The 27,072-nt window shown below is 41.5% G+C and overlaps 1 protein-coding gene across 4 annotated transcripts in view; it reads left to right on the forward strand.

The window, feature by feature from the left end:
• EHBP1 (EH domain binding protein 1) overlaps window positions 1–27,072 on the forward strand; it is a 306,658-nt gene that overhangs the window by 43,302 nt on the left and 236,284 nt on the right. For all 4 annotated transcript variants that reach the window (XM_079969700.1, XM_079969702.1, XM_079969701.1 and 1 more), the window contains exons 3-5: window positions 2,202–2,259; window positions 8,404–8,499; window positions 13,145–13,198. In XM_079969700.1, the coding sequence (XP_079825826.1) occupies window positions 2,202–2,259; window positions 8,404–8,499; window positions 13,145–13,198 (208 nt within the window). The remainder of the gene's footprint in view (window positions 1–2,201; window positions 2,260–8,403; window positions 8,500–13,144; window positions 13,199–27,072) is intronic.

Consider the following 27,072-nt stretch of genomic DNA (forward strand, 5'->3'; position numbering starts at 1 on the left):
GTTTTTTTTTACTCCATTTAAGGCCTTTTGGAAACTATGGGAAACATAAAGTAAACCCAATAACATACAATATTCTTTCTGCATTTTTGATGGTCTAAACTCTTATGCAGTAAGAGTGAAATACTTTCTCCAAATATTTTAATGGTTTGTCAGAGTCAAAGCATTTCCCATCTCATACACATGGACCCCTTTTTGCAGTAAAGCTCTCTAAAGGTATCAAATCCATCCTTCCCAATGAACTTTTAGCTACACTTTCTTCACCATTGGGATGCTTAGACATAGTTTATTCTCTCTAGCCACAAAAAAATATTGCATGCTGCTTTAGACATACTTCTGGTAAACCATTTTTCCTTGTGCATGTGCTTTCACCACCTTATAACTTAAGCTTTTAATCTATTGCTCCCCTAAGGAGCAGACTGATATAAGCCTTATTTATTTTTTGTCTATAATAGAAGTCAGATCTACTTTTTACCATATGTCAGCCAGATAAGTTTGGTCACATTTACAACATGTGGTTTTCTGCTCTAAACATTTATCTATGCCCTAAGCACAAAATTATAAATGGGCTTTGGTTGCTCCCCTTTATTTACAGGGTTTTTAGGAGGTAGATGTTTTTCTGCTGGACCAAACTTTCCTTCTTTATGCAATCTGACAAATGGTGAAAAGTCCCTACCTTGTAACTCTAATGGTCATAAAAACATTTACTAAACCTTTTTTCCCCCATTTCACATCTTCCTGTTTAACAGAACTCAATTTTGCCTCTATTCCTGCCTAAATAAATCTCCTGACACGTTCTTTGTTTTATTCTGGACTGGTGATCCTAAAATATCTTTTAAATGCCAGGTAGGGTGACCCAGTCATTTTTAGAGGCAGTGCTCAAGCAGTACAGTCAATATTCAATATCCCAACAATAAAATTAAAATTCGAAAAGAGAAAGAGGAATGGAAAAAGTTTTGGATATCGTCAATGCCTACTCTGCTGTCCCAAACAGCTTCCCAGGAATACAATTAGCCATTTAGCATTTCCAAGGAAACTGCAAATTCTGGCCCTATGCCCTAAATCCTGGCTTTGTGCCCTTATTGGTCCAGTGACCCAAGTAAAAAATTAAAATAAGGGTGTTGGGGCACTCACATAAGCCAGAAGCTCTCTGGAGCGAAACTACTAACACAAACAAAAAAAGAAGAAGAAGAGGGAAATACTCACACTCCAAATTCACTACACACTCTCCATGTGGTTTTAAACCACCCTTGCAAACTGCTGTTCTCCACCTATTTGTTACACCTTCTGCCAGCACTCATGTATGTTCATATACACACTGCTGAGAGGTTTAGGATCTTTTGCTAGAGTTATGATATATGCATTTTATGGATGAAGTTTTTTCTTTGCATACCACTGGTAGTTTGTTGAGAGCAGGCATGGCCTAACTTGGCCCTCCAGCTGTTTTGGGACTACAATTCCCATCATCCCCGACCACTGGTCCTGTTAGCTAGGGATGATGGGAGTTGTACAGTGGTACCTCTGGTTACGTACTTAATTCGTTCCAGAGGTCCATTCTTAACCTGAAACTGTTCTCATCCTGAAGCAAAGTTCTTAACCCGAGGTACTATTTCTGGGGTAGTGGAGTGTGTAACCTGAAGTGTATGTAACCTGAAGCGTATGTAACCCGAGATACCACTGTAGTCCCAAAACAGCTGGAGGGCCAAGTTTGGCCATGCCTGGTTTAGAGGAAACAAGCCACAATCCCAGGTTCTCAAGCAAACAAGAAGTCCGGAAATAGCAAAGTGCTTGTTAAATGTCATTTAACATTGCATGCAAACCAGGCCCACCTGATAGCATTTCAAATTGTACCACTTGCATCTGTGTCCTCCAAATAAAATGCCTCTGAAAATTGGTTTTCAATCTATCCATCTATGTATTTTACTGAATACTTGGTGTGTGTGTGTGTGTGTGTGTGTGCGCGCGTGTGTGCGTGTGTACATTTATATGTAGATAATTAGTTTGAAAAACCTATGATTTTTTGAATTGGAGAGTTTTGAAATAGCTCAACGGAGTTGATATGAGAAGGTAATTGGTGAATTGTAGTCTCTTTCATATGAAGGAGTGGTGCAAGAGAAAGCACTGTTCTTTTATCACGTCATAAATCAATTAATAAATAAATCTAGAAAAATTAATGGTGGGTGTCTTTTTTTCCTCCTCAACAGGCAACCTGATAAATTGGTAGTGGTTTGGACAAGAAGAAGTCGAAGGAAATCTTCTAAGGTTAGTTTAGTTTAGTTGAATAAGGGAAACAAAAGTTGAAATAAGTTAGTTGATTATTGTTTTGCCTTAAGACAGGAGAAAGATAACTGATTTTTACAAATACACCTAAGTTGTTCTCTGTTTTTTCTTGTTAATACCCTGATTAGTATTACTAGTTACTGAGGTTGCATCGATGCATGCATAAGCTCAGCACCTGTCATTGTGAAGATCAATAGTAATTGATAGTAGTCCATTGATGTATTCAATATTTATCCTGCCTTCCCTCCAAGATGGTAAGAGTGGAAGGTTCCTTATCTAAAGTGTTAGTATAAGAAAATATTAAATGGTCATGGTTGCATATTTTTATTACTTGAATTGGTTTTCTGGGTGGGAAAATGCCCCTCATCCAGCATGATAACCACATACACTAACTTGCTTTATTCTCAAATTATTTATACATTTAAAGGATAGATTCAAGTTGTTCAAGTTGGTCATCATTGATGTATTAATGGAAAACTTTATTTACTTCCAAGAGCTCCCAGCTAATATGTCCGTAGTAAATGAATAATAACCATAATAATAATAATTTCATACTAGTGTAAAAGAGTAGCTATTGTGCTATAAGGAGCAAAATGTACAAAATTAAATTACATTTGAACACCTACTATAGGCTAGCTCCTTTGTGATCCTATTTCCACATTATCATTATTTATGTGGAAATAATTTGAATTAGCTAAGTTGCTTTGAAGAGGTTGGTTAAAATTAAATTACCGTATTTTTGTATTTTTCGCCCTATAGGACGCACCGGCCCATAGGGGGGGGGGGGAGAATCAAGGAAAAAAATATGATTTCCTCCCCGCAGCTCTGGGAGCAGCGGACAGGCTGCATGCAGCCTGTGCACTACTCCAAGACCTTCTCCCTGCTTTTGCAGGAGATGGCGGAATTCCCCCGCCTCCCGCAAAAGCCCACAGGAGCCGCGCGCGACTCCTGCAGGCTTTTCCACCAGGAGGGAGAAGGGACTGAAATGGCCAGTCAGTCCCTCCTCCCCCATCTCCCGCAAAAGCCCATAGGAGGGAGAAGGGATGGACTCGGCCAGTCCGTCCCTTCTCCCTCCTTGGGGAAAAGCCCCCAAGAGTGGCGCGCTCTTTAAATGGTGCGCGGCTCCTGCTGGCTTTTCTAGGAGGTGGGGGAATTCCTCCACCTCCTAGAAAAGCCAGCAGAAGCCGCGCAGCCCCTTTAAAGAGCGCACGGCTTCTGCGGGCTTCTGCGGGAGGTGGGGGAATTCCCCCATCTCCCGCAAAAGCCCATAGGAGGGAGAAGGGATGGACTCGGCCAGTCCATCCCTTCTCCCTCCTTGGGGAAAAGCCCCCAAGAGCGGACCGCTCTTTAAAAAGCATGCGGCTCCTGCGGGCTTTTCGACCTAGATTGTGCCCCCCCATCCTCTGGGGCTTGCAATGGGGGAAGCGCTGCTTTCCCCCACCGCCAGCCTCAAAGCTGGGTTGGAGAGTAGCGGGAAGGCGTCACGCGCCTTCCCGCTGCCCCCCCATCCTCTGGGGCTGGCAATGGGGGAAGCACTACTTTCCCCCACCGCCAGCCTCAAAGAGCAGACTCTTCTGGCTTCAGCGGAAGCAACGCGAAGCCTCTGGAGCACAGGCTTCGGAGGCTTCTCGTTGCTATCGCTGAAGCCAAGGAGCCTGCATTCACCCCATAGGACGCACACACATTTCCCCTTCATTTTTGGAGGGGGAAAAGTGTGTCTTATAGGGCGAAAAATACGGTAATTTAAATCCAAGCAGTCACTTAAATTCCCCAATCCAGCTGAGGAAATCTGTACACATAAGCAGGTTTCTGCACAAACATAACTGATGGATCAGGAAACAAATCTGATGTGCATCAGAATGTGGAAGCTGTCTCTCAGCTTTGCATTTCCTTCATAAGATGTGTCTTTGAAAGTGCAACCCTATTCCCATTCTGCTGTTTATAGTCTAGCCACATAGTATGTTCAGCACTACTATCCTCCAGCTACCCTAGATCTTCAGGCAGCCATGGGCTGACATACGGATGATGCTCTGGCCAGTCCATGATCCCAGCACCACGCCGGGAAGCCGCAGGAGTCCCTTCGCCTCAGAATTATACCTGCTGTGCAGTGGACATGGTTTCTAGACATGAGATTTCATCCTTAGGTGTTCCTAATTTACATAGGCAGATCCATGTATTGATGGTGACTTTGTTTTTCAAGTGTATGACTTTCTACCAGAGCCGGAATAGTTCTGCTGCACTGGCATATCAGTTAAGGAGATTTTAACTTGGGGCATTTGGAGAGCATTTCTAAAATGATACAAACTCCTTGCCATCAAGTTCTGGGCCTATATAACATTGGTATTCTACTTGATTTAAGATGTTTGTCTCTAGAACTGTAGAGACAGTTGTATTATGCATTCAAATCATTATGCATGTTATTAGTTTCTTTTAATTGCATTCTTGGAAGCAGATCAAATGCCAAATTATTTTATATTAGGGTGATATTTGTGTCCCAAGGATTACGTAAATCTTTGGCAGCCTGGGCCCTTGGCTTTCGTATATTCATCTCCTATGAGAATGGAATGATTCTGGGAGGGGAGGAGAACATTTCAGTATTATATCTGATGGACTGAAAATGAAAATCAGAGAAAATTTGACAGAATAAAAGTATATATAATAGATAAATCATAGAATCAGGCTGTGTCTGTCTCACTTTTATAAACAAGTGTATTTTCCAAAAGTTTAGCCTGGATTCTCCTCATCACTGTTTCCCATTATAAACCGGGGAGCCAACGTGATGACATCCATATGCTCATGGACTAAAAACTCCCTTCAGCTGTAACCAGCATGGCCAGTGGTTAGGGGTGTTTGTGGCCCATCAACTTCTGGAGGGTACCACACTGGCTATCAATGAATCGAATGCAATAAAGATAGCTTGCTGTGGCCCTGAGCTTTTGAATAACGTCTACATATTTATCTTACCTTTTTGGTAAGACTGTTGTATGAATTTTTGTTTTAAAGAAGAGTCCATATGTAGGACAGTTAAAACAATTAGTAAATGTTGAGGCTTGCTCATAACAGTTACGGTCAGCAGAGGCAAATCCCTAAATGTGCTAAAACTTTGATAGGAAAATGGTACCTTTTGTGTTGCATAGAAAAATAGACCAAGATGCTTCTGTGTGGCCGCTCTGCTCTCTGACATTTCAGATCTTAGCCCCAGTGCAGTGCAATTACAGAACCCTCTAGAAAGCTTTGTACCTTAAATCCTTTCCTTCAGTCTATCTCAGCCTGGGCCAAAGGATACAAAATGTACTATCCATTTAGTGATGAGATTATACATAATGTTTTATTAATTGCAAAGTAGCAGTAGAGTAATAACGTTTTAAGGGTCAGTTGAAAGTTTCAAAGCAGTTAGCTACCTTTTTTAATTTTGTGACTTTCAAGTTCATCTAGTGAAGATGTTATTCTACTGTTGATGTGGGGTTTTTTTCCCAATTAAAAAAATAGATATTTTTTTTAAAAAGGAAGCCAAATTGGTTGCAGTTTGCTAATCGAATTTTTTTATATAAAGTATTTGAGAGTTGCCTTGCTGAATCAGAACAAATGAAAATCTTGTTCAGCACTGTGTCTTCAACAGTGATCTCTGTTGTTTTTCCCCAGTATGTGATAATGTACTGCTCAGGTGTTCCATTTTTTGATATCTTCTGTCTAACAGCAAACTCAGGTGGCTGAGTGCCTATAAGTTTGGAAACTAAACATTGTGGTAAGAATTCACTTCTACACCACCTTGTTCTTACCCAGGTGAGGGACCACCTTTGAAATAAACCACAAAACCAAGGAATTTTTTAAAGACCAGCATCCAGATTAGGGACCCGGTGTTTATTATAGCTAGTGCTTACTCAACTCAACTTGCCAGTTAAGAAGGTCTGCCCCAAGGCACTTCAGAGCAAAAGCTTATATACAACACACAAAGAGTCATAAAACATTCTTAAACATAAAACATCTCCTTTACATGTGTCAAGAAAGGTCACAGGTCATTGGAAGAAAACACGTATAGTGTCTTCCTGCTATCCTCTTCCCCCGCTATCACCTTGGGGTTGACCAGAAGCGCCTAGGCCTTTTGCCCGTTTTAGCCTGGCAACCTAGCCTATCTTTCAGGGAACTTCCAAGGATTTCTGATTAACACTCTGGTGCTAATTCATAACTGGCATAGGAAAACATCCTGCCATTTGTGCCACTTTCAGGGTCAGATAAGGAGGGATGTAATGCAGCATAGGAAGGAGAGACTCAGAAATGCAGAACACACAAAAATCAAGCCTAATACATTCTAAAAGGATAAATGCAATTAAAGTGAAACATTGAAATATTATTGAAATCAAAAATATACACCTGGGGTCTCTAATTCTTATATCAACATGACTTCTGCATACTTGGGCAATGCACAGTACACAGTAGTACAGACACCTGTCAATTTAAAGCAAATTATATATTTTTAAAAATAGCTGCCTGACTGGAGCATCTGAGCTTAACTTATAGCAGTGGTGACCAAACTTGGCCCTCCAGTTGTTTTTGGACTACGACTCCCATCATCCCTAGCTAACAGGACCAGTGGTCAGGAATGATGGGATTTGTAGTTCCAAAACAACTGGAGGGCCAAGTTTGGCCACCACTGCCTTATAGTATGTTGACGGTAGTTCACCCTGGAGAGAAGGGGGTTCTTCAGCATGGGGTAGTCAACATGGGATCTTCAAGATGTTAAGGACGGAAGCTCCCATCTGTCCCAGTTGGCCAATGACCAGGGATTATTGGAATTATTGGAATTATAGTCCAAAACATCTGGAGGGCACCATATTGGCTACCCCTGTCTACAAAACTAAAATTCAGGCAGGCTGCTTATTATACCAAACAAGCTGAGAGCAGCAGAGGGACAAAATTTTGCATGTCGTATATGGAGGGCAGAGAAAAAGGGGCAATTGACCTGCTCACCCATTGTGACACCTTAGAGCAAGTAACTTTGGGAGTGATTATGATTTGAGTTAATTTCTCCAGAACTCTTCTTCCTACCCCTGCCAAGATGAGATTCCTTTAGGTGCTTGGTTTACACCGCAAAATTGTGTTGCAAATCCCACTTGTCTTGGCTAATAGCCATTGAAAAGGTATATTCCATGAATTCGTCTACAACAAGGCTCAGCAGTTGGGTACATTTGAAAATGTGCTGGGGTGGCAGTGCCAAATAGCTGCTCTGGGGATCATGATAAAACACAAAACTAGAGGTAACTTTGTGCTTCTCATGTGAAATCAGCCACGCTCTGCTGGTTTTACTTATGGAGATCATACAAATTGATTTTGCACACCAACAGCCTGAGCATTTATCAGTTCCAGGAAAAATATTCAAGGTAGCCACACGGCACTTGCTCTCATTTCACAGAAATCACTTTGAAGGTAATTACCGTATTTTTCGCTTTATAAGACATACCAGACCACAAGACGCACCTAGTTTTTGGAGGAGGAAAACAAGAAAAAAAAAATTCTGAATCTCAGAAGCCAGAACAGCAAGAGGGATCGCTGCACAGTGAAAGCAGCAATCCCTCTTGCTATTCTGGCTTCTGGAATAGCTGCGCAGCCTGCATTCGCTCCATAAGACGCACACACATTCCCCCTTACTTAGGGAAAAAATGAGTCTCATAGAGCAAAAAATACTGTACACATTTTGCTCTATAACTTCCTTTGTAAGAAGGCTAGATGCTTTCTTTTACATGAAAGCTCAGAGTCTGGGGCACCTGCTCAGTGGACCAGAGAAAGACTTTTGGTGACCCCTGGTTGTGCAGGAGAGGAATTTGGAGTAGTTAAGTTAGTCACAATATTAGTCTGGGAGCAGAACAGGAAAATGCTCCCAGCCTCAGCCTAGCCATCAGACAATTCATGAACGAAGCCTCTGAACAAAAAGTATTCAACCAAATCAACATTGTGTCTTTTCCAACACTTTCAAGAAAATTAAAATATTGAGGGAGAGAATCCTTCTCACCTTTTTGAAACCTGCAGTCTAGTACTGTGCATGTTGTTTCTGCATATATTTGGCTGAATTTGCTCTGTACTTTAATCCATTTTTTCCAATTGCTTTTCTCCTTCCCAATGTTTCTTCAGGCTCATAGCTGGCAGCCAGGAATAAAAAATCCATATCGTGGTGTTGTTGTGTGGCCTGTTCCTGAAAACATTGAAATCACTGTGACACTTTTCAAGGTAACTATGTTGTTTTAGCTTGTCTTTAATTGTTCCAATTTCATAGATATAATAATAAACAGGAAATGCTATGAACATCTGATTCTACATTTTCTACTGTTGCCTTCAGTGAGACTGCAGTCCTAACCAAGCTTTCTTGCAGGTATGCACCACTGAAAGAATGAAAAAACCTTTGGTCAAAATTCAGCATAACACTATGGCAATTGTTCCACCTGTGCAAACATTTAAGCTTGCAAGGTGAAATGGTCCTCCCTCTCACCCTGCTGTGTGCTATACTGGGGTTTCTCTCAACCCTCCTGAGTCAACTTAGGGGGACATGGGAGATGAGTTAAGAAAATCCCGTTGCACAAGCAGACGTCCTTTGCACAGACTTCCACTAGTGGGGCTCATTAGTTGAAGCCAGCCCTATACAGTGGTACCTCGGGATCCGTTCCGGAGCCCCGTTTGCATCCTGAACAGAACATAAGACGCGACTGCGCGTGCACAGGTCGCGTTTCGCTGCTGCCGCGCATGCGTGTGACGTCATTTTGACTGTCTGCGCATGCGCAAGTGGCAAAACCCGGAAGTAACACACTCTGTTACTTCCAGGTCGCCGCAGAGCGCAACCCGAAAATACTTACCCTGAAGCGTATTTATCCCGAGGTATGACTGTATTTCCAAATAAATGGTTTTAGGATTTAGCCCTGAACCTGCTGTTACCAACAGAGATGAAGTGATCAGGCTGAAATCCTATGCAAGTTAATTTGGGAGTAACCGTTTAGCTCCATGGAGCTTACTTCTGAGTAGATATGTATGGGATTGAACGGCATGTTAGTTATTCCAGTATGAAACTAGATCACATCCTTGCAGCATGATCCTATATGTTTACTCAGAAGTCAGCGCCACTGAACTATTGGTATTTACTCCCCAGGAAATGTGCATATGGTTGCAGCCTTCAGTTGTTATCACATTGGTAAAGCTGATAGACATTAGCTAACCTTTCCTGTTTTCAAAAAGTTCTAGCTATGTACATTTCTAAACTATATGCTGTATACACTTTCCATGTAATAAAATGTCAGGCACCAGCAAAAGGACTGCTCCTTTAAATATTGTCAAGTTCCTTCTGAAATGCTGCGCCATCTGTTATCAGGTATCTTTATGAAGAGTTACTGCTGATTGGGTCTAAAACACTAGCATGATGATGTCATATTCTTAGACTGCAGTTCCCATCACAATCTGCATTTAGAGACATCCAAATTGCTGTCTGGGACATGGGTGGCGCTGTGGTGTAAACCACAGAGACTTGGGCTTGCTGATCGGAAGGTAGGAGGTTTGAATCCCCGCAACGGGGTGAACTCCCGTTGCTCGGGTCCCTGCTCCTGCCCACCTAGCAGTTCGAAAGCACGTCAAAGTGCAAGTAGATAAATAGGTACCGCTCCGGCGGGAAGGTAAATGGCGTTTCCATGCACTGCACTGGTTTGCCAGAAGCAGCTTAGTCATGCTGGCCACATGACCTGGAATTTGCGACTGGACTTTGGTAATATTATGTAAATTGTAGTTAAACTAAACATTAAGCTGTTTTGTTTCTACTTCACACCGTACTGGAATTGTTATCATACAGGTGAATTGTAGCTTTAGTGAGAAAGACTAAACTGGTTACAAGCAGCCATACCTTAAAAGTACAAGTGTGTGTGTGTGTGTGTGTGTGTGTGTGTGTGTGTAGACAATTGCTTAAAAAGAGTCTTGGTTGCCTTGTCCTCCCTGTGTCTTGGCAGTGCCCCTTCAGGCTGCAGGTGGGAGTTAATTTGGTAAAATGATCTGGCACACAAACACAAATCCTACATATAGAAAACTAATATATCAGGGAGAAAGCTAAGTTGAAAATCCTCTCACATACTTATGAAGAATATTGTGAGCGCCCTCGTCTTAGCAGTTTGAATTGATGAAACCTAGACACAGCTGGCGCTGTGGGTTAAAGCCTCAGCGCCTAGGACTTGCCGATCGAAAGGTCGGCGGTTCGAATCCCTGCGGCGGGGTGCGCTCCCGCTGCTCGGTCCCAGCGCCTGCCAACCTAGCAGTTCGAAAGCACCTCCGGGTGCAAGTAGATAAATAGGGACCGCTTACCAGCGGGAAGGTAAACGGCGTTTCCGTGTGCGGCTCTGGCTCGCCAGAGCAGCGATGTCACACTGGCCACGTGACCCGGAAGTGTCTCCGGACAGCGCTGGCCCCTGGCCTCTTAAGTGAGATGGGCGCACAACCCCAGAGTCTGTCAAGACTGGCCCGTACGGGCAGGGGTACCTTTACCTTTTTAGACACAGCACAGGTATATAACCTCAGTAAGAACTAGGCCATTGGTGCATCTGGGGTTGAAGGAAGAAAGTGTTGCAGTGAGGCAGATGCCTTTGCAAGGTCATGGTTTATGATCTCTGTTACCATCACCATCAGCAGCATCACCACCAATTTATTACCTGCTTTCACCCTGAGGTCTCAGGGCGAGTTACAACACTAGCAGAGGGATACTTCTTGCATCACATATGCAAGGCTGCACCCCTGGTTCCAGATTCATCAAAGTAACTACCATCCTCTGTCAGTCAACTCAGCTCTTGTCAAATTGGAAGAGTGAGAGATGTGCCCCCATTAATACCAAACAGAAAAACAATTAAAGCCATCGTATTCTCCTGAGGCTACCCCTCTGTGTTAGAAAGATGAAGGCTACTATGGCAGCTAGGGACCGTTGTGTCCAAGTGACTGACTGGCTTTGCTGAACAATTCCCCACAGGAAGAGAGAAGCAAATGTCTGCCCTGTAGTTTTAGTGACAGTGATGAAAATGGCCCTGTATTCCAGCAGCAACTGTTTGCACTGGTTACAACTCAAGATCACAGCTGAGCTGCTGGCTTATTATTTGTTGGCAACAAATGCTGAGAGATTATAACTAATCCAGAGCTATATAGGAATCTGAGATAAAGGCTCGATTCTATTTGTAAAGCAGCAATCTGAAATAGTAGCATAGGTGAAGAACAGGAACTAAGATAGACGAGCCATGTGTTTTCAGAAGTGATACAGATTGTAGTGTGTCTGAATCTGTAAGTGGCTGTTGAAATGGTGTTGCTGGTAGGATTAGAGGGTAAGTCTGGGCTTCAGTTACTAATGAGAATGTTAAGTATAGCCTCTTAGCATTCACCAGTGGATACTTGAAAACCTGCTACTTAAAAGCTTAGGCAATCAGTCAATGGGCTGAATATTTTGCATGATATAGAGGCAGGCCACTGTATCTTTAGAAAATGTTCATACACATAGATGAAAATACAGCTCATCAAAATGGTGATGTACCACCCTCAGACATATTTGCAAATCCAAAATGACCTCTCTGTTGTCCTCAAACATCTTACAGGTAAAAATTACCTGTAAAGTCTAGCATGGCTAGGCAGATTGGGCAAACTGAGAAGTAAGCTCTATTAAATTAAACAGATTTTACTCTCAAGCATGTGCAGGGCTGCAGCCCTTAAATGTTTGCTGCCTAAATCTAGAAATCCAGTAACACTTTCAACTTAGAGAAGGAGTGTTGTACTTGTGATATTAAGAACTACGTAAGTACGTTTCAGAGCACAATTCAATGTGTTGGTGTTAACCTTTAAAGCCCTAAATGGCCTCAACCCTGTATACCGGAAGGAGCTTCTCCACTCCCATCGTTCAGCCCAGACACTGAGGTCCAGCTCCAAGGGCCTTCTGGTGGTTCCTTCACTGTGAGAAGTGAAGGTATAGGGAACCAGGCAGAGGGCCTTCTCGGTAGTGGCGCCCACCCTGTGATGCCATCAACTTATGTGTGTTGCTAGCTAGGCTGCCTATCTTGTGACCTGGGGGTTCTGTACTTCAGTGTTTCTGTTCATACCTAGACAACCATTTCCAGAGATTGGTGCAAGAACACAAAATGAGTAGGAAAATGAGAGTACCCCAAACATTTTTTTTAGAAAATAAGCACTGTATACAACAGACATGGGATTCCAGCTTGTCCCCAATGCTGTTTAGCACCTACACAAAACAACTGAGTAAGATTATCAGAAGATTTGTAGTGTTGAGTCCCTAGCTCCATTTCTTTCATCAGTTGATACGTTGAAGGTGCTGAATTGATTTCTGGATCAGTGATGGAGTGAATATGGACTGATAAACTAAAATAAATCCTGGAAAAACTGTGGTTTTGAGGAAACGTCAGTACCCCATGAGCCTTTCTGTTTGTTAAGATAGAAACCAATGACCTTTCTATAGTTCTCCCACCTTCAGAGGTGAGGCAAGTAGCCATGGCGGGGTGGCCTTTTGGGCTGTGCCACCTTTCCTATGGAATGCCTGGCCCGGCAAGACTTGCACCTTCTCTGATATATTTTTTGGCACCAAGTGAGACCTTATCATTTCCTTAGACCTTTACATTTAGAATTTTCTGAATAAATGAAAATAAATTAAATAGAATAAATATCTGTCTCCTTTAAATTTCAAAATTTGATATATAAATAATATATAACATCAAAGCATAATCCTTACTTTCCTGTGCCACCTTTTCCATGGTTTATATTATGTGAAGAATAAATAAAAGAAAATACAGAATAGTGTTACTAGCAAGACTTTTTGTCTATCGTTCAGAAATGAACTTAACATTGCATTTTTGGCTTCTAGGATCCCCATGCTGAGGAATTTGAAGACAAAGAGTGGACATTTGTCATAGAAAACGTAAGTGGGGAATTGTGTTTTTCTCAGTCCTGGTTTGTGGCTGTGTACAGACTGAACTGTCTGCAACTAATCAGGATAGGCACCTTCTAGTTTTCACCCCTCGTGCATGGGAGAAGGTAGTGCTTGTCTCATGACCATGGTTTCCTGTTGCCATCTGAACTAAATCATATTAATGCATTCCACTGGCTTATAAATGGACTGGGAAAAATTCAGTATTGTGCTAAGCTGATCTTTCATCAGTACAAACATTTCAGCTTGCCGGATAGACTGCCCCCCCAATGCTGTTCTGGGGGTTCTCCTGACTCCCTCAATCCAATTGTGGGGGTGGGGAGAGACTTGGGAAAGCTCCATTGCACAAACTCCTTGTGCGGGGCTTTCACTGATGGGACTCATTAGTTGAATCCCTACTCAAATTATTTTAACACTAATGCCATTTTTTATCAGTAGACTCAATTTATATAAACATTGCTGTCCATATGCATACAGTTAAAAAATATAATGTGATTTTTAAAATCTGTATTAAATTCATGCCTTCATTGTATTTTTGGTCCATTATCACTGAATTTACTGCACTGTGTAATTCAGTATAAAAAGCAGCAGTTAAAGCAATAAAATAGAATGCCAATATAGTACTGCCTTCAAAAAGATTTTCCAAGTTTTCTCAAAAGTTTTTCTTAAGGTTTATAGCACCACACAGTGGTCAGAGAAGAAACATGCAACTTTTAATTTAGGAAAGTAAAAGCATTGCCGCTTTGCAGTATCTTAAGATTATTTTTTTACATTTCACATTGATATCAAATGGTTAAATGTCAAAATTTTCAAGTTACTTAACACTTTCTCACCACCCATGCCATTTTCTCGGTGAAAATTACACCCTTCAAACAGCTAATGGCAGAAAATAGTATCTGGCAGGGATTTTCAGTGGGAAAACAGAATGGAGGCAGGGGCCTTGGTCATGATCTGGACTGTGGACCTTCATGACTGTTGTGAGTTTTTAAAAAGATGTGACTCCCAATCACTGAATTCAAATATATAGTTAACATGGTGTGTAGTTTGACCCTTTCAGTGTGATGAAGTGCAGCTATGCACAGAATAAAAAAATATATATTTATCAACAGCATCTCTGTATAAAAGTGCACAAAAGAAGCTACTGCTCTGGGAGTCCCTGCTGCCCCCTTGCTCCTGGGGCGTTCCCCTTGGGAACCCCCTACCCCTGGCCACTGGCGCCCCCTTCTGTGAATCTTCCGATTCGCTGGAGAGGCTCATGGAATCCCTTGGTCCACTGTCCTCTTCTCCTACGCTCCCCTCGGATTCCTCCCCTTCGCTCTCCATCTCCTCTCTTCCCTGTGCCTCTGCTCCTGAGCCCCTGACATCACTGTAAACTGCTTTAGGGCTCAGCAGTATCCCACAGGTGTACAAAATCCTGGAACAAACTTGAATTTGTGACACAAAATATTTTTTCCATCATTTTGTTTGTTTATTAAATTTATTTATAAAATACTGGCTAAGCAGAAAAAGAGAATCCAAATTATGACTAAGCAGAAAGAGGGATTTGCCCCTGAAACTCAGAACATAGCTTGGATAGTGATTGAGAGGGTTTACAGGGTTTACAGGGTTCTGGCTAAAATATAACTGTTACCCCTTTTCACTAGTGCACAAAGTAGCTGGGGAACTAATTAAGAAAAATTGAGCTCTTGTTGGCACATTGAGAACAGACACACTAGCATTCCTACAGAGTTTCTTGCCCATCACTCTGGAAGTGACAGCAGCAGCAGCAGCAGCAGCAGCAGTGTGGGTCTTCTAAAATATTTGACAGTTTTGTAAGCTTTATGTGGCAAAGGAAGGAAGGACAGATGCAGCGGTCTTGGATCACAAATCCAAGCCTGAGATCATCATTTATTAAAAAAACACAACACCTCTGCTTTCACATATACTTCCAAAGTCATGATCCTGTGGTGTCCAATGTTTATTCCATTCTCTTACATAGTAGCTCATGCCATTTAAATGCCTATATTTTGTTGGAACGATTGTTCAATGAATCTCCTTAGCAGACGTGAGTCTCGAGTTCATTGAACTCTGGGATGAGCCTAGAAATGTAGTCAGCTTGCCTGGAGCAGATATCAAGAAAAGGGGTAGGATTCATATCTGTGGTTGAAACAGTGACAAAAAAAATTCTACAGTGTCTTTCTTCATGCAGTTGCCAAGTGTGTTTGTGCATTTATTTACAGGTTGCAACTCGTTATTGCATTGTTATAAGTACATTGTTATTGTATTTTAAAAACTGTAGGGTCAGTTAGAATCTGCACACCGTTACTGTAGGGGGGAGTATTATTTACCCAGGTGAGCTATTTGAATCTGTATTGTTTTATTGAAAAAGGAAGGCTCTCAATATGTACAGTATTTTGTATTCTTGTTTTGTATTTTTCTGTTGTGAAACGCCCTGAGATCTTCAGATGAAGGGCAACATAAAAATTTAATAAATAAGTAAATAAATATATAATTTAGATGCCTTGCTTAATATGACACCCCCCCCCCAGATGTTCACATTTTTATGGCTTTCTTGGAGTACATTTAACTCCCAAACTGGATTGATAACTGTAATTATTGTGATTGATTAGGGAAGAAGATGTGTTTATTTGTTAGTACCAATAGGCAATACAGCTCTTCAGTTTTTGGTTTCTGAATGGTGTCTGGTAGCTAGCTCTCTATAAACAAATGTTGCAGTTACAGATAGGTAGCCGTGTTGGTCTGCCATAGTCAAAACAAAATAAAAAAAATTCCTTCCAGTAGCACCTTAAAGACCAACTAAGTTAGTTCTTGGTATGAGCTTTCGTGTGCATGCACACTTCTTCAGATACACTGAAACAGAAGTCACCAGACCCTTCTATATAGTGAGAAGGTGGGGAGGGGTATTACTCAGAATAGACTGGAAAGAGAAGCTGCTGAATTGCAACTTATTACCAAACTTAAAACCATGGAGAGACCTGGTCTGAACAAAGACATTGGATTCTTATCTCATTATACATGACAAAGCCATTTTTCACCTTTTCACCCCTTGCTTTTTCCTGTAAGACCTATTGCAGTCGTTAAGAGTCGTCAACAGGCTCATCACAGCTATCTGCCAATCACCCAATCCCACCACCCTTCTGAGTAATACCCCTCCCCACCTTCTCACTATATAGAAGGGTCTGGTGACTTCTGTTTCAGTGTATCTGAAGAAGTGTGCATGCACACGAAAGCTCATACCAAGAACTAACTTAGTTGGTCTTTAAGGTGCTACTGGAAGGAATTTTTTTTATTTTGTATAAACAAATGGTAATAGAGTGATTATATCTTATAAGATGGCAACCTTGTACCATTAGTATCCTGTAATGCAGAGCTTTCCAAACTGTGTGCCATGACACATTAGTGTGTCAACTGCAGTGTGTCGTGCAAAAGGGGTTAGTTTAACCATCTGCTTGCTAGTAAAGCTGAATTACTGTGTCATGAAATGATACATGTCTAAAAAGTGTCACCGACATGAAAAGTTTGGAAAGCTCTGCTGTAATAGAAAAGATTTTATAATGAGGACTGTCACCTTGTAGCATATGCCAAGTTATTTTAAAAAGAAATACAGAAGCTTCTCTATGCTTAAAGAAGACAAGCTGCTTTAGTTTTCGTACCTTTCCCCCCCACTCTGCCCCCTGCTCAAACCTCTGTATGATTTTTAAACTTAAAATAAAAAAAACCTTTTTAGAATTAAATGTCTGCATTTAATACATTTAGAGCAGCTAGCTTGTAGTTCAGACATGCTTTCCAGGCCCTCTAATTCCCCTGTCATATTGTGCTGTATGTGATTATGTGAACTGTGACTGTTTGCCTGTGTAAATTAGCTTGGGTCTTCTGGTCTAGATATAGCTCAGAATTACCGGTAAATGCTGCTTTGTCAGCCATCTCACTCTTGTTCTGCTTTGAATTTAATAGAAAATCAGAAAAGTGTGTACAGTTTTTTAATACAGCATTTGCTTACATTAAATATTTAGCACTTTGTTCTAGTTCAGAAATCTTGGAGATTAGGTTTTTGGAGCAAAACTCATAGCACATCTTGTGTTGATTGGCTGATTTTTTTAAATAAAAAAAAGTTAAGAGAGTGGCAGAATGCTTTCTTTTGAGTGTTGCAGTGGCTGGACCAGGTCTTGTGCACATGTGTTTCACAACTCTGAGTAGTTTCTTACCCACGTTTTAAGTTCAGTGGGTGCTCAGAAAATGCAAGGAATGTCAACTACAGAGAGGTTTCTCTCCCCCCACCCCACAAACACTGGAGCTCATTGCTGGCATGTGCTGACTTGCGTGGGCAGATGCTGCAAAAGCTTTCTTAGACAATGTTACCGATTCATTTAATTCTGACTTTGAGTAAACCCTTAAATTCCCAACTAAAGTGAGTGAGTTGACAAATAGAGATAAATCGTGCAATAAATCTAAGCTGCTGCACTGGGAGCTTCCTGTTTTGACAGAAATAAATCTGATTCTTACAGTCCCCTTGGTACTTGATTGGAAGCAATGCAACTTAAAGAAGCATCTCTGCAGTGTTGGCCTTGTACATATAATTATATGATTGGTAATGGTGACATTCTCACTAAGAAACATACAGATTTTTTAAATAGAAAAATGTTCATTTTGTAGGAACTTATAATTTAACTTTCCAGCACAGATGTTAGCATCTGTCTATGGAAAGTAGTAATGTAAATTGTTCAGTTAAAATAAATCAACCTCAGCCCCCCCCCCCCAAAAAAAACCATTGAATGATGTAAATATCACTGTGCATGGCTATGCATCCCAGCCAGATGTGCGGGGTATAAATGTTGTTGTTGTGGTATAAATGTTAATGTTGTGGTGGTATAAATGTTGTAGTTGTTGTTGTTGTTGTTGTTGTTGTTAAATCTGGACACTTATTTTAGTCACTTGGTAACCCTTATGTGCAGAAAGGGTGCAGATCATAAATTTTAGTATATTTTAATATATTGAAATAAATTTCAAATATATTCAATATATTTACATGTTCAAATAATCAAAGATTGGCTGGAGGTCACTACTTTAACTATGCCTTCATATAGCTGAGATAATTCTGCTAAATAGAGAAGGATGTTAATATTACAGCCAGGTTTTATTTAGTTCTGGATGACCTTGAGACTTTAATTGTACAGGAGTGTGTGTTTCAGTTTAAAATTAAGAAAACTGTCAAATGTTCTTAGTGTGTGATACCTATACTGCAATTACTCTCAAAGATGAAAGATGGAAAGGCGGGAATGCTGGAATGGCCCAGAACAGATAATGTCCTCCTTTTCTGTAAAATCAGTACTTTCCCACACCCAAACCATAATATTTGCACTAGAATGAATTTGATGATACATAATTTTTGCAGTTATTATTGATTCACACTGGTAAAGTGCAATCTGCCTTCTAAATTGCCAGAAACAATTTATTCATACTTTTTTCAGTCTTGCTTCCTGCTAGTGCCTTCCAATATCTTTTTCCATAGATGAGAGTGTATTGGGCGAGACAGCTGACCAGAGTTGATATCAATGATATTCTTTACCAGCTGGAGGGAAGAAGCTGATAAATGGAGGCAGGCAGTTCTGGAAAACAAACCTCTAATACTACATTAGGCATGTTTAAAACCAGCAGTGTGTTTCAGCAATTCTTAGCATATGTTTATTCATAGAAAATCAGCAGTAAAATATACTTGCTGGGGCATACAAGACACTTCAATCTGCATGAGGTCTTTTTCTTTTTCCAACATCAAATATCAAAAGGGAGTCTTGGTAATTGTTTTACAGTGGGGTTCTAATCATACTTCAGATGTAAGCTGAGCTGGTCTAACTCGTCTTTTAATAAAAAGTATGTGTTTTTAAGATTGTTCAACTCGCCTCACTTTTTTGCATGTGTATGTTTGCTCTTGATAGTGAGCAATTTGTTTTTTATTTAAAATGTTACTTGCTGGGATAGCATTATGTTAGACAAATCTCATTTCATTCTGGGCACCTGGGGGGACATTGGACATACGTTGTTGCAGCCACGTAAAAGGGTGCAATGTAGCACACCTCATGAAAGGGGACAAAATGCCAGTACATAGCCATTAAATGGGAGGAGGGAGATTTGACTGATTTGCCTACCTCACTAGAGGGAAATGCATCTAAAATATCGTTTTGCATATTATTTGGATCAACATAGTACTGGCAGCACAAAAAGTGCTTTTCTGGAAACAAACATAATGTAAGTAAAATATTTAGTTTTGATGCTAAGGCTTTGGTTGCATATAAGATATAGAATCTGCAGAATCTCCATGGGGTCAGTGTATAAGTCTCTTCTGTTGTACTACAGTTTGGTGCTGAACTTATTACATGATTAGCTGTCCTATGGAAATGCTACATTGGGGTTGGCTAGCCATATTTCTTTTTAAAAGATAAACTTCTGACAAAATTCAAGGATTCTTGTGTCCAGCTTGTGGAATTATGTTATGTGGAGCAGCCTGTTCTTTATGCATATAGTTAGGGGGTCCCTTCAGAAAGCTGCAGTCCTAAGAAGATCTAGAGAGGAAGTAAGCCCCATAAAATACCCCCCCCCCCGGTGAACATGCTCTGCAATTGTGCTGAAAGCTACCTAAGTTCCAAGCATCAAAAATGGTTGAAATATGACCTTAGTTGTTCAGATAAAAACTTGATGTGCTCTGACAGAATATAGGACACAGAATCATTTTAGTCAGTGTTGCAGTATCATCATGGCTGGCACACATGGCTGGATTTGGGTATGATGTGTCTTCTGCTGCACTTTGCCTGCTCCTTTTTTCCCCATTTCATTGGTTCCAAAGCTTATTTCCACACTGAAGGAGCTTCTTTTTGCCACATTGGAGCCTTCTTTTCACTTGCTTGCATACACAAGTGCATGCCTAAAGATGTACACAGCGTACCAGCATGATAATTAGAAGGCTGGAGTGTCTCAAAACTGAGATGGGCAGGACAGGGGGAGCAACTGAATTAATCTGAGAAGGTAGCAGGCAGGAAACCTTGCCTTTCCATCCTTGAGGTACATTCCTGACATCTGGGCCTGCCTGTCAATTTTCTTTCATGAGTAAGCCACAGTGGTAATTTGGATTCACTAGATGGGGGGGGGGGGGGTGGCATCACAAATATGAAATAGGGGTCTCCTGGCTTGCCAGTAGTACATGTGAAAAGGATCTAGGGGTCTTAGTAGACCACAGGCTTCACATGTGGCAAGTGTGATGCAGCAGCAAAAAAAGACTAATGCTATTCTATGCTGCATCAAGAAAAGTATTGTGTCTATATCATAGTACTGATTAATTTTGCCTTGTTCAGACCACACCTGGAGTACTGTGTCCAGTTCTTATGCCACAATTTAGGAAGTATATTGGCAAACTGGAACGCATGCAGAGGAAGGCAACGCAAGATGATTAAGGGTCTGGAAACCAAGCCTTATGAGGAATGGTTGAGAGAGTTGGGTATGTTTAGGCTGGAAAATAGGAGACTGAGAAGAGATATGATAGCCATCTTCAAATATTTTAAGGGCTGTCACATGAAAGTTAGAGCAAGCTTGTTTTCTCCTGCTCCAGATAGTAGGACCTGAACCAATGGATTCACGTTACAAGAAAGGAGATTTTCTGATAGTAACAGCTGTTCAACAGTAGAAAAGACTCCCTCAGAAAGTGGTGGACTCTCCATCATTGGAGGTTTTTAAGCAGAGGTTGGATGGCCATCTATCATGGATGCTTTAGTTGAGATTCATGTGGGTAGAGTTGACTCATCCAATGTTTGTGTCCATGCAACAATAAAACAATAAAACAACCTAATGGTGGAAACAGAGGATATATTCAGAGTACTTCTTTTGGTGGTGGTGGTGTGTGTGCGTACGTGCGTACGTGACTGGGAGTGGCTGCCAAGACCACATAACACTGGTCTTGAAAGACCTACATTGGCTCCCAGTACGTTTCTGAACACAATTCAAAGTGTTGGTGCTGACCTTTAAAGCCCTAAATGGCCTTGGCTCAGTATACCTGAAGGAGCGTTTCCACCCCCATCATTCTGCCTGGACACTGAGGTCCAGTGCCGAGGGCCTTCTGGCGGTTCCCTCACTGCGAGAAGCCAAGTTACAAGGAACCAGGCAGAGGGCCTTCTTGGTAGTGGCGCCTCCCATCAGATGTCAAAGAGATAAACAACTATCTGACGTTTAGAAGACATCTGAAGGTAGCCCTGTTTAGGGAAGTTTTTAATGTCTGACATTTTAATGTATTTTTAATCCCCCCAATAATTTTTTTTTAAAGTTTTCTACAATTATAACAAATACTGCAACAAATGTTGCAGAACCGAAAAACAAACCAAAACAAAAACAAAAGAATACATCTATAAAAAACAACAACAAACAAATACTATAAACATATTACTTGACTTCCTCTACTCCCTCCCTTCTGAGTTTCCTTGTGTCTGAATGTAACAGCTTTCCAATATTATTAAACAACAATATTCCAATTATAGTAAAATTTATTCACTTTTTTTAGTGTTCTAAATCCCATTTATTTAAATAACCCCTAAATTAATCCTAGGCCTATTTGGTACTTTTAGGTACTTTCTAATTTTTAATATTTAATATTACAATAATTATTCAAATAGTCCTTAAATTTCCAATGGAGGTGTTCTGTGTGCCTCTGTGTGTCCCTGAAGTGAGCAAAGAAGCTGCGCGCAACCTTTCCAGCCGGGCGATACCCCCGCAAAAGCCCACAGGAGCCGCGCACCCTTTAAGGAGCGCGTGGCTCCTGCGGGCTTTTCTACGAGAGGGAGAAGGGACTGACTGGCCACATTAGTCCCTTCTCCCCCCTGCCTGCCTCCCCCCTGCATTTGCTCCATAAGACACACATTTCCCCTTACTTTTTAGGAGGGAAAAAGTGTGTCTTATGGAGCGAAAAATACGGTAATTCCAATATTAATACATTTTGTCTTATGAACTGTATATGTATAAAATGTTTACAGTTGTTATTATTCAGTCTGTTGCACTTTGTGTATTGTGATAACTGTATTTGTGTAGCAAGGTATTGAATTTGTTTTGATATAGTCTGATATCAGCACAGTTCACTCTGTTGGAAATTTATGTCCAGTCCTCTCGTAGTCTGTATTCCACTTTAGAAAAGGAATTTCAGGGATGACCATCTGGCCCAAGATATTTCCTCACAGGCATCTTGGCAACCAGCTCACAAATACAAAAGGGTGGAGATCATATTCCATGAGCCCTTTGGCAGTTCAGTCTATGGTCACCCTCCCCTTAAAACAAGCAACCTCAAGCCGGGAAATTTCCTAGTTTGCCTCTATATGACTAGATTGGCTTCTCTGTAGCCAAGTTCCGTCCCATGCTCTTCAACATTCTCCAATGGTCTAAACTTTAATTAATGCCTTTAATTGTTTAATCATTTTATATTATTTCAGTCTTGTTGGTTTTCTTTCAGTTTCATCAATCTTATTAGGAATAGGTATTACTCTTCAAACAAAGCAGCTTCTCACATCTTTCGTCCTTTGTTTCAACAGCATAAATCAGCATCACTTCACCTTGCACCGCCACACACACAAACAGTTTTATCTCACAAGCTTCCACCTTTCCTTTCATAGACCTCACTTGTGATCCTTCCCCCTCCCTATGAATATTCCCCCCAACTTTGGAAGGATTTTCACCCCCAAGGTGAACAGAAAAAGCTGGGTCAACAAATTTGTTCCAACCCTCTTCAGACTCCTTTCATGAAGGAGGGCCTAGTAGTCCCATGCTGCCTGCCTTGATATATGAGTTCAGAGTCTAATATAATTCTGATGGATGGTGTATCATGGCTGTAGAGTTAGCTGCAATCCCAACTGCAGGGACAGAAAGGGAGTGGGCGGAAAAGTAGCTGTCTGGTGTTGTCTTTTGCATTAAAAACTTCACACTACTGGTCACTTAACATTTTTGGATCTGGGTGCACATTTTGAATTTTGAGAGAGTGCTGGGAGTACCAGTCACAAAATGGCTGGCAAGGGTAAGTGGCGTAACACAAAATAGACTATGTCGGGAGCATGGCACAACACAGTACTGTGTTTAGAGAGAGTACAATCATGGTGCAGCTTTCTCCATAACTGTATTTCCATTCAAGAAAAAGGCCTAATCTATTTAATTCATGCCTAGAAATAAGACACAAGCAGGAAAAGTGCATTAGAGGGGAGGGGGAAATTGCAGCTCTTTAGGACCTTGGAATTCCAGTAGCCTGGAGTCCCAGGAACTCATAAATCACGGCTCTGACTTCACTCATTGATTAAAAACACAAACAGGCAGGAACAGCCAGGCTTGCTCATTTTACAGAAATTCCTTAGAATTGTACCTATGTATTTTGCATCATAACTAATTCTAGGAGGGCTAAAGAGTGTGATTGGAGTCATCTCACTCAGCTGCTTTTCCCATGTCTGAAGACCTCATAGCTAAGAATCCCCTTTACTGTGGAAACCTGGAGTTGCCTAAATGGGTCATTATATATATTATTATAACTTAAACAGGTATCATCTAAGCCCTTAAGCCCTCTAGCAGGGCTTATGTACCGATTATATGTACCGATTATATATATCTATGCAATGGATTGCTTTGATGTCCATTGGCTAACAAATTGTTTTTGATCTTCCCTCCACACCTCACTTTTAATTAATTTTCTTTTTCTCACGTTGTGCTTCCATTCTCTTTGTTGCCTTGGTATTTCCCGATACCATCCCTGTTTTCCCTCTGCATCTCTCCGCATTGAATATAGCCCGCTTGTTCTTTGCGTGCCTTTGGAGAACAAGGTACCAATGGTGGCAATGGCTAGTGTGGTAATGCAGAGCTGCCCTAGCGAAACCAGCATCACTGGACTGCGCAGGGGGGTGGCAAGGTTGGAGCTGAGTGGACATGTCTGGTCAAAACTGTTTTATTTTCTTAGGCCTTTGCAGCTTGAATGCTTCTCATAAATTTTACTACATATTATGCATACCCTTGAGCTGTGTATGAATGCTTCAACCACGTAGACAAGAAAAGCCATGTGAATCTTGCCCCACTAAGGGGTGGGGTACAAATTCTGTGGGTAAGGCCCACATTGTTACAGCATCACATTTAGTCACCTGCGCTGTGGAATTGCACCACAGAAAAATTTCTCCTATGTAGCTGCATGTGAAGTGTATCACTATGATGAGGAAAGCTTTCCTGATTTCAAAGAATCCTGCTCCACTCTGAAGGTACGTCTTCATTTCCTGTTTGATGCTATAGAAAAGCACTTGAACATGGGCATCAAACTGACATGACTGGTGACTGAAAGGGAGAGTTTCATATCCTCAGACTTAGGTGGCTGGTGGTAGCAGGCCAAATGGCTGTGTGGCAAATATAGCAGACTGTATGGTAGAGCTGCTAAAGACTGTGCTCTGGTCAATTTTCTCATACACAGCAGGAAGGGATGGTGCTGTCCAGGCTGTTTTGCCATTTTTATGTCCCGGATGAAATCTGCTTGAAGGTGACCCTGGCCACAGATTTTAGCTTTTTCTGCTCTGTCTCTTGATATCAGGACCAGATTCCCCACTTACAGGTAAAGGTAAAGGGACCCCTGACCAGTTGTGACCAACTCTGGGGTTGTGGCACTCATCTCGCTTTATTGGCCGAGGGAGCCGGCGTACAGCTTCCGGGTCATGTGGCCAGCATGACTAAGCCGCTTCTTGCAAACCAGAGCAGTGCATGGAAACGCCGTTTGCGTTCCCGCTGGAGCAGTACCTATTTATCTACTTGGACTTGGACTTGCTTTCGAACGCCTAATTTGGTGATACTGGATTTAAACTGGATTTCGAACTAGGTTGGCAGGAGCTGGGGCCGAACAACGGGAGCTCACCCCGTCGCGGGGATTTGAACCGCCGACCTTCTGATCGGCAAGCCCTAGGCTCTGTGGTTTAACCCACAGCGCCATCCATGTCCCATAATAGCACCTTAGAGACCACTAAGTTTGTTATTGGTGTGAGCTTTCGTGTGCATGCAAACGAAAGCTCATACCAATAACAAACTTAGTTGGTCTCTAAGGTGCTACTAGAGGGAATTTTTTATTTTGTTCCTAGTACTAGGATAAAGCTACAATCCTTGCTTCGTAGTAGGTCTCACTGACATCAGAAGGACTTGCTTGTGAATAAACATACATATATCATTCAGCTGTAAATAAAGTCTACAGATTAGGGAGGCTCATTTTGGTAAAGTCAGAGGTAATGCCCTGGCCTGGCATCTTTCAGGCTGAACCAGGGTGGAAAATAGATGCTATGCACTGTTGTTCTACTGTGTCCTGCAGTTTAGCAGATTGTACTTTTTCAGACAGTTTCAAGACTTGTTATCAAAACCTTGTGGGGGGGACCCTCCCCCTAAACCATGAAACATAGCATTATGAGAGCAACTGATGATAGGAAATACAATTGCTAGACTGTGGGCTCACCTTGCGAAAGCTGGCTATTTTAGGAGGTGTTCAATAAAAGCCTCCAGGTGTTTCCCTCAAATGAATTTTAAAGTGCTCTGAGCATGGCAGTTCTAAGTAGTTCACTAGCTTCGTATATAGAGGTTTTTGCAGTTAGATTTTCCCCCACAGATAATCATGCATACTGTGCCAGTAATTATTGCATCAAAATACATAGACAGTCTCAGATTAGATTCGTTTGTATTTTCCTGGGCATTAGACAATTACAAAGCAGTTTAACAATATAGGAATAGGCAGTGGTCTTTTCCAGAAAAATAGGTTCCAGTACTCACAATGAAGTTGTTACAGTGAGTGTCGTACTTTTTAACAATAAAAAAGAGGTGCTGGTACTGCGTGCCCTTGAGTACCACCTGGGAAAGAAGCACTGGCTGTTGGACAAGCTTGCAGAAATATAAATCATCTCGGGCATGAAGAAACTACAGCATGAAGAAACTTATAGTGCTGAATTTGCCTGGCAAATCACCTTTAAAAAGGAAATACGTATTGTTGTTGTTGCTGTTGTTGTTTAGTCGTGTCCGACTCTTTGTGACCCCATGGACCAGAGCACGCCAGGCACTCCTGTCTTCCACTGCCTCCCGCAGTTTGGTCAGACTCATGTTTGTAGCTTCGAGAACACCATCCAACCATCACGTCCTCTGTCGTCCCCTTCTCCTTGTGCCCTCCATCTTTCCCAACATCAGGGTCTTTTCCAGGGAGTCTTCTCTTCTCATGAGGTGGCCAAAGTATTGGAGCCTCAGCTTCATGATCTGTCCTTCCAGTGAGCACTCAGGGCTGATTTCCTTAGAATGGAGAGGTTTGATCTTCTTGCAGTTCATGGGACTCTCAAGAATCTCCTCCAGCACCATAACTCAAAAGCATCAATTCTTCAGCGATCAGCCTTCTTTATGGTCCAGCTCTCACTACTGTGAAAACCATGGTTTTAACTATACGGACCTTTGTTGGCAAGGTGATGTCTCTGCTTTATTATTATTATTATTATTATTATGAGTATTAGTGCTCTTAATAAATATTAAAATGACCGAAATGAAATAGAAGGTTATACAAATGTGAATAAAATTATGTGAAAGCCAGAATAAATAAAAGCATAAAATGAGCATAAAATTTTGAATCTCCCTGTTACCTGAATTCACCAAGGGGGGGCAGGGCGGGGCGGGACAACACTCCTCTCATGAATGAAGTCTGGTGCCACAAACCGTGTCTCAAATTGGTACCATACACAATGTCACCCTGCCCCATTAATGCACTGTCCTTTTGTCCCCATACCCAAAGTGTGCCCGTAAAATAAGGGTAGACCGCTTGCAAAAACTCCTCTATTCATAAAGCTTGTGCTGACTTTCCCATTCATAAA

This window comes from Podarcis cretensis (genome assembly GCF_951804945.1).
Source record: "Podarcis cretensis genome assembly, chromosome: 3".
Classification (NCBI taxonomy): domain Eukaryota; kingdom Metazoa; phylum Chordata; class Lepidosauria; order Squamata; family Lacertidae; genus Podarcis; species Podarcis cretensis.